This window comes from Aspergillus eucalypticola (assembly GCF_003184535.1).
Source record: "Aspergillus eucalypticola CBS 122712 chromosome Unknown BO83scaffold_46, whole genome shotgun sequence".
Classification (NCBI taxonomy): Eukaryota; Fungi; Ascomycota; class Eurotiomycetes; order Eurotiales; family Aspergillaceae; genus Aspergillus; species Aspergillus eucalypticola.
Window position 1 is genome coordinate 127,903 of NW_020290320.1, and position 12,473 is coordinate 140,375.

At 50.7% G+C, this 12,473-nt stretch overlaps 4 protein-coding genes across 4 annotated transcripts; 2 read left to right on the top strand and 2 right to left on the bottom strand.

The window, feature by feature from the left end:
• Window positions 1-18: 18 nt before the first annotated feature.
• On the top strand, window positions 19-4,600 carry BO83DRAFT_442136 (ABC multidrug transporter; the record flags this gene model as incomplete). The annotated part of the gene is made up of 6 exons (XM_025536385.1): window positions 19-851; window positions 902-2,591; window positions 2,642-2,657; window positions 2,714-3,345; window positions 3,397-3,791; window positions 3,841-4,600. 6 exons carry the CDS (start codon window positions 19-21, stop codon window positions 4,598-4,600), a joined length of 4,326 nt encoding a protein of 1,441 aa, XP_025382259.1.
• An 841-nt stretch (window positions 4,601-5,441) lies between these two features.
• On the bottom strand, window positions 5,442-7,016 carry BO83DRAFT_383504 (zinc-binding alcohol dehydrogenase family protein). Its single transcript, XM_025532481.1, has 5 exons — window positions 6,743-7,016; window positions 6,546-6,680; window positions 6,275-6,490; window positions 5,857-6,227; window positions 5,442-5,770 (listed from the first exon to the last, which is right to left on the bottom strand). Exons 1-5 carry the CDS (start codon window positions 6,888-6,890, stop codon window positions 5,588-5,590), a joined length of 1,053 nt encoding a protein of 350 aa, XP_025382260.1. The 5' UTR covers window positions 6,891-7,016; the 3' UTR covers window positions 5,442-5,587.
• Window positions 7,017-7,042: 26 nt separating this feature from the next.
• BO83DRAFT_192143 (poly hydrolase) lies at window positions 7,043-8,325 on the bottom strand. Its single transcript, XM_025526559.1, has one exon. It carries the CDS (start codon window positions 8,178-8,180, stop codon window positions 7,224-7,226), a length of 957 nt encoding a protein of 318 aa, XP_025382261.1. The 5' UTR covers window positions 8,181-8,325; the 3' UTR covers window positions 7,043-7,223.
• A 2,836-nt stretch (window positions 8,326-11,161) lies between these two features.
• BO83DRAFT_403972 (cell wall glucanase) lies at window positions 11,162-12,473 on the top strand (the record flags this gene model as incomplete). The annotated part of the gene is made up of 3 exons (XM_025533669.1): window positions 11,162-11,276; window positions 11,330-11,764; window positions 11,812-12,473. 3 exons carry the CDS (start codon window positions 11,162-11,164, stop codon window positions 12,471-12,473), a joined length of 1,212 nt encoding a protein of 403 aa, XP_025382262.1.

Sequence of the window (12,473 nt, forward strand, 5' to 3'; positions counted from 1 at the left end):
GCGTGTAATCTTATAATCATGGATCCACCCCACCGGGATGGTGCAGATGAGAATGACCTCAGTCTGCAACTAACCAAGACTCAGACTGCTTCCAGTGTGGTCACCAACGAGCAACGTCGTGCTCTCACCAACATCGCCTCGGAGTTACACACCGAGTCGCTGGCCGCTGTCATCACCAACGAGAAGGTTCTAGATCCAAGCCATCCCCAGTTCGATCCGTATCAATGGGCCAAGGTCACTATCCGGGCCTTGGACGCCGAGGATATCGATGCCCGTCAGCAAGGTATCCTATTCGAGGATCTGTCGGTTCATGGATCTGGCTCTTCGCTTCACCTGCAGCAGACGGTGCTGTCCACCCTTATGAGTCCCTTCAAGCTGGCTACTTCGGCATTCCGGAGCAAGAAAAGCACACGTCGCACGATTCTACACAGTCATGATGGTCTTTTGGAAAGTGGAGAACTGTTGCTTGTCCTGGGTAGACCTGGTAGTGGTTGCTCTACCTTTCTCAAAACTATCAGTGGACACCTTCATGGACTGGAATTGGACCCCCAAAGCAATGTGCAGTACAAAGGTATCGCATTCAGCCAGATGATCAAGGAATACCGCGGTGAAGTCCTGTACAATCAAGAAGTCGACAAGCACTTCCCTCATCTGACCGTTGGCGAGACCCTCGAGTTCGCTGCTCACGCACGAGCACCACACAACCGGATCGGTGGTATGAGTCGGGCAGAGTACGTCAAGACGAGGGTCCAGGTGATCATGGCATTCTTCGGTATTTCGCATACGTACAACACCAAAGTGGGCAACGATTTCATCCGTGGTGTTAGTGGTGGTGAACGGAAGCGCGTGAGGTGAGTCGGCACAAAGGTCCCACGATGATATAGCTTACTGAACCATTTAGTATTGCCGAGATGGCTCTATCGCGTGCTCCTATTGGTGCCTGGGATAACAGCACACGCGGCCTCGACGCTGCCATGGCCCTCGAAATCATTCAAGCTCTTCGTCTTTCCTCTGATCTCGTCGGCTCCTGCCATGCTGTTGCCGCGTACCAGACATCCGAGTCTATGTACCAGCTGTTCGATCAGGTTGTGGTACTGTATGAAGGTAGACAGATCTACTATGGTCCGCAGCAGGAGGCAGCCCAATATTTCGAGGAAATGGGCTGGGAACGACCACTGAAACAGATCACCCCTGACTTCTTGACGTCCATCACCAATCCTCGCGAGAGAATCGCTAGGAAAGACATGGCAGACAGAGTTCCCCGGACACCAGCCGAATTCGAAGCTTACTGGAAGAAGAGTCCGCAATATCAAGCTCTCAAAGCTAAGATGCACAGCTATAAGGCGAGATATGCGCCCGGAGTCGAGCTCGAGAAGCGATTCGGCGAAAGCAAGCAGGCGCAGCAAGCGAAACATGTTCGTCCGAAGAGCCCTTATCTCCTCTCGATTCCCATGCAGATCCGGATCTGCCTCCGACGAGCATATCAAAGAACACGAAATGACCTTCCCACTACCTTGATTACCGTCTTTGTTCAAATCGCACTCTCGTTGATTATCGGTTCCATTTTCTACAACACACCCGCTGCAACGGCTGGCTTCTTCCAAAGGGGTGCTACCCTCTACTTCTCGGTCCTCATGAACGCTTTGATTACTATTAACGAAATTATGTCCCTTTACGCCCAACGTCCTGTCGTCGAAAAGCAGGCTGGGTATGCATTCGTGCATCCGTTTGCTGAAGCTCTTGCGTCAATCATCCTCGATTTCCCGATCAAGCTCTTTAGATGTATCTGCTTCAGTATCATTCTCTACTTTATGGCGAACCTACGTCGTGAACCTTCTCAATTCTTCATCTACATCTTGTTTTTGATTACTACGATTGTCACGATGTCTGGTGTCTTCCGAAGCTTGGGTTCTGCCACCAAGAGTATTGGACAAGCTATGGCGCTGGCAGGTATCTGTGTTATCTGCATGGTTGTGTACACGGGCTTTACCCTGCCTCAGCCATACATGCATCCGTGGTTCAGCTGGATCAGATGGATCAACCCTATCTTCTACTCGTTCGAAGGCTTGGTTGCCAACGAATTCCATGGACGGAATTTCGAGTGCTCAGAGTTCATCCCTAGCTATCCCAGTCTTAGTGGAGACTCCTTCATCTGCTCTGCCGTGGGCGCTGTTGCTGGCGCACGAACTGTCTCGGGAGACCAGTTCATTTCCTTGAACTATGAATACTCTTATTCACACATCTGGCGGAATTACGGAATTTTGATTGCGTTCTTGGTATTCTTCAATGCACTTTACCTCACCATTACCGAGCTCTCTCCCGGTGCGAAGCCCACTGCTGAGGCATTGGTCTTCCGTCCTGGACATGTGCCCGCCAATCTTCAGAATGATGAAGAAACTGGAGTGGAATCTGTGCAAGCTGTGACTGAAGGTGCGGGAGAGTCTGATCTTGGAGCTGCTGAAATTCCGGAACAAAAGGAAATCTTCACCTGGAAAAACCTGTCATACGATATCCCGGTGAAGGAGGGAACACGGAGGCTTCTCGATGAAGTTAGTGGATTTGTCAAGCCAGGAACTTTGACGGCTCTTATGGTATGCCTTGCTCTCCATACTTATAAAGATCTTTACTAATTGTCTAATAGGGAGTCAGTGGTGCTGGTATGTCGGCCTTCATTGACGGAATTCTATGATATATAATAACTAAGTGATTCTAGGTAAAACTACTCTACTTGACGTCTTGGCGCAGAGAGCTTCACTCGGAGTCATCACTGGTGAGCTATTCGTCAACGGCAAAGACCTAAACGCAAGTTTCCCTCGCAAAGTTGGCTACGTACAGCAGCAAGATATGCATTTGGCCCAATCGACAGTCCGTGAAGCACTTCGCTTCAGTGCGGTTCTGCGCCAGCCCAAGACTGTTTCCCTTCAGGAGAAATACGCCTACGTGGAAGAAGTGATCAAGATGCTGGATATGGAAGACTTTGCCGAAGCTGTAGTCGGAAATCCAGGCAACGGTCTGAACGTTTGCCAGAGAAAGCTTCTCAGTATTGGTGTTGAGTTAGCAGCCAAGCCGGAATTGCTGATCTTCTTGGATGAGCCTACTTCTGGTCTCGACTCTCAGAGTGCCTGGGCTATTTGTACCTTCATGAGAAAGCTTGCGCACCACGGACAGGCTGTGTTGGCTACAATTCATCAGCCTAGTGCTCTGCTCTTTGAGCACTTTGACCGACTACTGTTCCTTGCTAAGGGTGGAAAGACGGTGTACTTTGGCGATATTGGCCAGCAGTCTCAGACTTTGTTGAACTACTTCCAGAGCAATGGCGCCCGCCGTTGCGAAGCCACTGAAAACGTGAGTCATATCTTTACCCGCCATTTGATTCATGCATACTGACTTTATTAGCCTGCTGAATATATGCTGGACATCATCGGTGCGGGTGCTTCTGGAAAGTCAACCATCGACTGGGTTCAGACCTGGAATAACAGTCCCGAACGCAAAGAACTCCACGCTGAACTGGACCGCATCTGTCAAAAGGGCGCATCGCTACCTTCTCGAGACGAAACCATCGCCGAGTTTGCAATGCCACTGTCCAGCCAGTTTTACTACGTGACACAACGTGTGTTCCAACAGTACTACAGACAACCCGAATACGTCCTGGCAAAATTCGTTCTGGGAATTGTATCCGGTCTTTTCATCGGCTTTTCCTTCTGGCAGTCCGACGACTCCCAGCAAGGGTTCCAGAATGTTCTTTTCAGTTTGTTCCTGCTGTGTACGATCTTTACCACCTTGGTTAACCAGTGAGTGCTACCATCATCCCGACGACGGACTTTACACTAACCCCTCCAGAATCATGCCCCACTTTGTCGCCAACCGCGCCCTCTACGAAGTCCGAGAAAGGCCATCAAAGGTCTACTCCTGGAAGATATTCATCATCGCCCAATTCCTCGCCGAAATTCCATGGCACATCGTTCTCGCCGTCTGCGCCTGGGCATCATTCTACTTTGCCGTCTTCGGAGCCGACCAGTCCTCCGACCGCATGGGTCTGATCCTGCTCTTCGTCATCCAATTCTACATCTTCGCCTCCAGTTTCGCCCAATTCATCATCAGCGCCCTCCCCGACCCCGCACTGGGTGGTATGCTAGCGGTCTTCATGTTCGGTCTCTCCCTCATCTTCAACGGTGTCATGCAGCCCCCGTCTGCCTTGCCCGGCTTCTGGATTTTCATGTGGCGCGTCTCTCCACTATCGTACTACATCGCCGGTATCTCCAGTACTGCTCTGCACGGTCGTCCGATCGTCTGCTCGGATAGCGAGCTCAGCGTATTCAATCCCCCGTCGGGTCAGACCTGCGGTGAATATCTCGCTGATTATCTCACTACTGCCACGGGCAGATTGTATAACGAGAACGCGACTGAGAGCTGTGAGTATTGCTCGCTCCGCTCGGCCGATCAGTATCTGGCCGGTCGGGAAATTAGCTGGGATGATCGCTGGAGAGATTATGGTATCTTCTGGGCTTACTTTGTCTTCAACATTTGTGCGGCGATCGTGCTTTATTATGTCTTCCGTGTGAGGCCCTATAACAAGAAGACGAAGGCTAAGAGGGCGTGAGATGTTGGTGGTGGTATAATGTGTGATGTTCTAGTATTGCATATAGATGGATTAGATAGACTAGACTTGCATAGCATTGATTATTCTCATTGAGCCAGCATAATATTGCCCTTAAGTGCTTGTAGCGAACAAATATCACTAGATAATAGTTAATAGCAGTCTTGGCCCCAGAAAACGGGCCGTCAGCAGGGCAAATGGAGCAGACAAAGTGGAATGGTGCGAGCCGTGACTACCACATCTTCGAGATTTTCCAGATTGCACTTAAGACAAATGAGCGAGTCAAGAGGCCCTGTCTATATTCTGACTGACAAGTCGTCATCACTGGCATCAGTTCTCGATATCCGAGCCCTTTTGAAGCATCACATGATTTAGGAAGCAATTCCCAACCATCAGAACAAAAGATTGACTGGGACGAACTCTATGATTCTTTCAAAGCGGGCAAACCGCTTCGTCTAGAGGGTGGTAATCCTCATGGACATGCTGCTGGTTGGGTGGGAATAAACGAAGTTTGATACCGATACTATGCTGCCTACGCCTTCTGATATCTCGCCAGAGGACGCCCATGTGTCCGAGACAGGAAATGTTGACAAAACGCCACCCGAGCCAGCATTGTCCAATCATTCTTTCAGTAATGACCAGGACGCACATGTCGACGCACTCAGACCTGGAAAAATGTTTACATCAGCAATGGAAAAGAGAAACTGTTTCGGAAGAGAATGCTGATCGGTGAAGACAGATTCATGTCTTGCCCCTGGGTGTCATATACTGGTAGTTTTACGGGCGTAGTAATGACTAATAGATGAGCTTTAAGCCATTATAACAAGGTTATATTGATACATTGCTTGAATCGGGTGGGAGGAATAACATAAAACCGTGAACTGGCATTAATGGATATTGGTCTTGGTGATTGACACCAACCACTCTGTATCATGTTATCATCATAAAGCCATCATTATCCCGTCATCAATATTCTAGCTCATAGTAGACTCAAAGCTCGTAAACTATCTTGTACGCCGAGATCTTCCCATCTCTGTACTCCTGAAATCCGTCCGCCACTGCGTCTAAACCCTTGAGCAATTTTGGCGTATTAGGCTTCAGTGTACCTTTCTCCAACCAGCCGGGTAACTTTTCAAACAACTCGCTAGCGAGCTCGTGGTCATCTTTCGACGCCTAGATATGACTAGAGGTCAGCTGTGTTCCACGACTAATTCATCATGCGGGGCACATCATATGATATGAGGGATGGGAATACGCACGGGCCACTTAAACTCTCCGTAGCTATGATCTTTGAGGAAAGCAGTCCAAACCAACACATCCGTGACACGCGTTCCTGGAACAACATTCTTCGTATTAGCCTTTCCAGGACGCACTGTGCAGAGATTCCCAAGTCCGGGATGAAGCGCGCGTGAAGCTGTAGCGGAGGACGTCGCGTTGCCAATGGTATCAAAGACATGGCGTAGACCCGGCGCCAGTCCCCGGATCTGCTCAGCAACATCTTTGTCTTTGTAGTCGAATGCATACTTGGCACCAGACGCGCAGACGAGATTGAAGTGCTTGGGGCTGCATGTCGTTACTACTTCGAAGCCGCAGAGAGAGGCGAGTTGGATGGTGTACAGGCCGACGCTTGCTGGGATGGTTTAGTATTGTACGTGGTTCAGTGTCATGGGGACTTACAGCTACCACCCCATACCAGGATCCTGGTACCCTTGGCTGGGTTGCGATTGAGTGCAAGACAGCTTTTGGAGAATAGAGCTAGCCATGCTGTGGCTGCAGCTAGGGGGATGGTGCTGGCTTCTGCACGCGAGATCTTGCTGTTGGTAGGTAGCTTAAATGAGATACGCTCGTCGGCTAGGCAGTATTGGCTGTATGCGCCTAGACCTTTGATCTCTCCTACAATAGGGAATTGATGAGCTTAGATTGTCGAGTGATTGTAGAGGTTACTCACCTCCCCAGACTAAGCCAGCAATGATATCACCTTTGGCGAGTCGGGTAACCTCACTGCCTATCTCAATAACCTCGCCGACAAAGTCGCATCCGAGAACTGCGCCGTCGCCGAACGCGTTATTATCGAAAGATTGCACTATAGTGTGTGAGTGGGGTTGGATGCAGGACAGGTGGGATGGGATTGGGTGGTGAACTCACCATCGGTCGGATTTTGTGCGGCATGCGACACCTTGACCAACACTTGATTCGAGGCTGGAGATGGCAGGGAGATCTTTTCTTTACACAGCTTGGGTGATTGGCCATCTGTCACGCGGACAACGAGCGCTGTGTTTGATGGGGTGGCCATTCTGGTGAGATGCTAATCGGTATTCTGCGCTATTCCGAGTGCAGACCGAGTGGAAGGTTCTTGCCAGGTCAGTTCGAGGTCGTACTTGAAGTGTACTTTTGCACAAAAGCTATTTAGAGGTATTTATAAAGGAGCGCGAGAGACTTGGTGAATGGGCTAACAGGCAAGGTGATTGATAAGCGCGCTAAAAGCGAAGCAACATGCGGGGAACGGGAATCCCCGCGTCAGGAGATCCCCGGCCATTTCCCGACATACACTTCCGAGTGTTGGCATAGTCTCTAATCGGTAATATCCCACCATTTAGATTGGTTACTCCATTTTTGCCATCCGGCCTCAGCCGCGCTTTTGTATCAGTGGCTGCAGATAGCTCAATACACATTCCTGCACTCCCACCGAGCTATGTGCCACTCCATCCACCACGTCCAGCTGAGCCTCAATACCGTCTGCCTTCCAACTACTCTGCAACTGCTGTAGCGACTGCGATCGTCCCTGGTCCATCATCACTACCTCCCGCTTTCCCATCTTCTCTTTGCTACTGTCCTTCTCGGATGCCTTTTCCGCAGCCATTCGTTGGGCCATCACTTTCTTCGCCCACTCCCAGAACTCCTTTCCCCCATGGACCTTCACGTCTTGACTTCCAATGACTAGCTGAACCTGCACGTTTCTCATCATATCCTTGTCTAGCCCTTTACCGAACATCTCCTGAAAATTAGCAATCCCACTTGGCCATGCCAGTTGCTCATCAAGCATCGTGACCTTGCCCGGGGCACCGACGCTCACGGCCGCTAGTCGCTCCGGGTGCACGTAGAGAAACCGATGCGCAAATTGCCCTCCACCAGAAAACCCCGCTAAAAAGACCTTCTCTGTGTCAATTCCAGGCCATACTGTAGCCACTTCATCTAGAATTGCCAGAAGCGCAAGATCAGAGCGCAGTGTCGCTGAACGCAGCACCTTGTATGAGTCGAGATCATTCGGTCCATCGATGTTCGCGGGGAAAAGCGGGGCGAGGATGGCACAGGGTGTCGATTCCGCAAAGAAGGCCTGCTCAGGTCGGATGGAGGTTTTGCGGCTCGTACCGTGGATATTGACCAGCAAGGGAAGTTTGGATTTGTCGTAAGGGCTTTCTTGAGAGGCGCGGCTAGGGTCTGGATTGTAATGGGTGGGAGGGATGTACAGAGTGTAGGACACGCGCGGTTCAGCTGCCAGAATGCGCTGGGGGATGTGTCCGACGAGAAACGCCGACTTGAGGAATTGTGGTGGTACTTCGGGAGTGGTAAGAGGTATAATCATGATTACGCGATTCTGTTGCAAATATTCCCTCGGGTGTGGTCGAAATGCTCTAAAATGAATGTCCTGGGACACTGGTTGATAATCTGACGGTCGGAAAGAATGGGATGCCGATATGCCGACAACTAGAGCTGTTGGGCCGTAAGCGCTAAGGACAACGTTTATTCCCCAAGGATGAGAACAGCAGATTGAAGCGTTATAGGGGTAAGCTGGATAGACAACCACTTGCAACCAGCAATAAACCTGTAGCGACGGCGTTCAACGTTGAGAGTTTATTCCGGGCCGTCAGCCGCATGCCCGATCTTAAGTGGTTGCGGGGACATGCGGAGGGTAAGTGGATCCAACAGAAATTGGTACCAACAAAAGCGTTGAGGACATTCCCTTGTGGCCGATCTGACATTTCATCCCAATTGGGTGAGCGATCAAGTCAGATGAAGTTGCTCATCAACTGGCGGGATGCTGACGATAGCTATTCCTCACACCTCGTTGTCTTCATCAGCTTCAGCAGCAAACAGCGCCCATGTCTTTTTTGTAAAGCTTGTGCCCATACTCCCAGTATGTTGTTTCAGCTTGTAGGTTTCTGACAATATCATCCAGCTGTCAGTACACATCTGGGAAAATCATAGGGATGGACGTGCTGGCCATGGCACACGTTGAGCAAACTTTAGTACCTCCGTTGCACCGTGCTCACCATGGGTTAGAAAATCCCTGGTCATGGCTTGTCCGAGCTGGTAATTTGTGGTACTTTCTTTGAACTCTGAGAATAGAAGGTTTAGCCCATGAAGGATAGTGGACTGCATCGTCATAGGATCTTAAAGATCGAAGTACCATAGCTGGACACGAGTGTGGTAGAATTTGTATGAGGAATCACCTGATCCGCAGGTGATCGAGTCACGAGGGCGACGATTTTTTTTTGATATATCCCTTCCTTCCTTCACTTCATCTCCATCTCCGTCTACCCCGTCCTTGGCTTTCCATCGTTCAATGACACAAACCGAATATCCATGCCCCATGGCTATCCTACTACATACACTTCAAGCCCGGTGTTTACCGGGTTCGATATGGGATTGCGATGGCTCGAATATTTGAGTCGTTAGAGGCGTGTCTCTCGATGTATCAGAGTCGCTTCCCGAGAGCGAAAGTTCAGACAAGAAGACGTATAAACCACACAGGGGTGTGTCTTCCCCTTACACAGCCAAATAATTGCTGGGAATGCTGACCAGGGGCGTATCTCGAAGAAATAGTTGCAGCCTAAGAAATGAGCGGATGCGGTGCTGGTTGGAGACGCGCGGGCGTCTTCTGGTTCCCCACAACTTACTAGTGCATCGGAAGAAGATACTGGTTTCCGAGTAGCAATACTTTCCTTCAGAACTGGTTATATTTCATCTTCTATATTACCCCTTAACTGGATACCTTGAGTGGACGAACGAAGAGCGTTTTAGCGCCATTAACAGCTGGCAGCATCTTACGATCGATCGGAGGAAGCGAAACACGTGCCACTCTGTCTTTCAGCACTGCCTATGACAGGCCGAACTAGCGTGGGTAGAACATGTCTTAGTTATTTTGGGTTCCACGGTCAGTGAACGCTTGTGAGACATCAGGAACTGACTGAATTTATGGCTGAGACAAGCTTTAGCCAAGCTTTGGGACGGCTTTCGGCATCGCATCCGGAGTTCCTAGCTGGTCTGAATTATGATTCATGGAAAGCTGACAAGGGGGTGCACGAGGAGTCAAGAACGTGGATGAATCAGGCATGGCTTTGCTCAGTTTCACCCAATTGGTGTTAGGAGATCTTTGGCCCACTACGGTGAATGATTACTTAGTACATCCCCCGGCTGCATATTCTTCCAGGGTCATCTCGCTAACGGTGTGACCGGATTCGGGCGGGAACTAAAGAACACCAGAGAATCAGGGACGTCTTCTGACCAGCTGATCCTGGGTGAGACATGGATAAATACTGAAGTATCATCGCCAATAAAGTCCGACGACCAGACCCACCGTGGAAAAATGCAAGCCGTTCGGAATAGCGGCTGTTTTCGGCATGAAATACTTCCCCAGGAAGCGGACAACTCGATCTCGGCGCCCCGTTGATCTACGCAGGACCGAGACGAACACTCTGCGAAATAACATGGCGCAGGGGCTACATGCCATATCAGTCCATCTCCTACGCCGCTGTTTAGAATTAAATAATGATCACCGCTTTCTGATAACAAATGACGGGGACGCGCAATACCCCTGGGATGGCGCTAGTTAGTCTGTACTAGCGCTGGCACTAGCAAAGCTTGACCCAACAATGGCGCAGGAGAATCCTGCTGCCTAGCTCGGATTGGTCGCCCTCGGCAGACGTGAAACAATTTCCCCAGCATGAAGAACTGCCATTCGTGCAGATTTGATCCAATTGCTCTGACGTACGATCACCGGGGAAGGTCACAATGAAGTGCAAATGTCCCTGCGTAGCGGATATGGAGGGCTGCGAGCTCGCTTATGAATTACTGTGATGAGACCCCCCGGTGACCTGACCTAAATATGACCCGTCTCTACCATGGTATCGCCGAGCGCCATCAACATGTTATCTTCAGCGGGCCTCTCCAAGACATTTAGTGTACCCATAAAAGTGATACCACTCGTCATTGCCACTGTTCACCAATACTTTTCGGGTTAGTTGGTCCGTCCTACTCATAAAATTTGTATGCGATTATCCAATTTCATCATGCTTAAGCGATATCTGCGGGCTTTCGGTCTGCTATCGTTTGGCTGTCGCCTTGTCCCACACGTTCCCCCTTTTGACCGGTCGGTTCGGGGAATCAATGACATGCGGGATTTTCCCTCAATATAATGCTGAACCCGCCGTTCCTTTGCTACTGAAACTACGCTGTTGTTTCATCTTTTCACTGTACCCAGTGTATTCTTCCCCGGCAGTCCTTTTTTGGCAGTCCTCTGCCACACCCCTTGACTGCGGCATAGCATTCTTGTTCGGACCCAATATGCGCCACATTCCTGCATGGTTCGTGGCCTGTCTGGCTGCGGCCACCGCCTCGGCCTCTGCCCCGACTTGCAGCACCGACAGCAAGTGTCCGGAAGAGTACCCGTGCTGCTACAGTGAGCACACCATGCCTCGTAATTCACGCATATCCTGACATATTATCTTCAAGGTGGACAATGCGGTGTAGGAACCTACTGCCTGGGAGGTTGCAACCCTCTTGAATCGTACTCGCTCGACAGCTGCACGCCCGAGCCCATCTGCAAGAACCAGACCTACTCGTTCACAAGCATGGACAACGCAGTCCTGTACGACCACTATCTTGGTAACGCGTCCGAATACGATTGGGTGTACAGCGGCTACCCCAAGATCAAGAATGAGAGTCTGTGGTTGACGATGCCCAACGGCACGACGGGCAGTCTGTACGCCCTCAACCATTACATCTGGTATGGGAAGGTGTCGGCCAAGATCAAGAGCAGCCGGACGCAAGGTGTCGTGACGGGTTTCATTCTGATGTCGGATGATTTTGATGAGATCGACCTTGAATGGGTTGGATACAATCTGTCGAGCGCGCAGACCAACTTTTACTTCCAGGGTGTAGAAAACTGTATGTTCGCAGCTTGTCTTTCTCGTCTTTCAAACTCACAATTCCAGATACCAATGAAGTCAACGCTGCCGTGTCTAACGGCAACACCTTTGACGAATGGCACACCTACACCATCGACTGGAAGCCCGACGTGTTGGAATGGCTCATCGATGGCACCGTGATGCGCACACTGACCAAGAACTCCACCTACAACGCTACCTCGGGTGTCTACCAGTACCCCCAGACGCCGTCTCGGCTGGAGATGTCCATCTGGCCTGGTGGTTCGGAAGCCGAAGGACTGGGTACCATTGAATGGGCTGGTGGTCTGATCGACTGGGACAGCACGGATATCAAGGAGTACGGCTACTTCTACGCGCAGTACAAGGACATCACGATCGAGTGTTACCCTGCCCCGGCTGGAACTATCGACAAGGGTGACAAATCCTATGTGTACACCAGCGACAGCGGTCTGTCAGACACCATCGAGCTCTCCGGCAACAGCACCGTTCTCTACAACCTGCAGGATACTGGCCTGAACATGACGGCTGGAACCAAGATGTCGGACTCGGCAACAGCCTCTGGATCTAGCTCCGGAGCCAGTAGCACCGGCGGCAGCAGCAGTGGAGACAGCAGCACGAAGAAGAGTGCCGCGTCTGGGTATGGTGAGCGCGTGATGGAGGGATCGGTCCTCGCGGCAGTCGGTGCAATGGTTGCGCTGAGTCTATTCTAG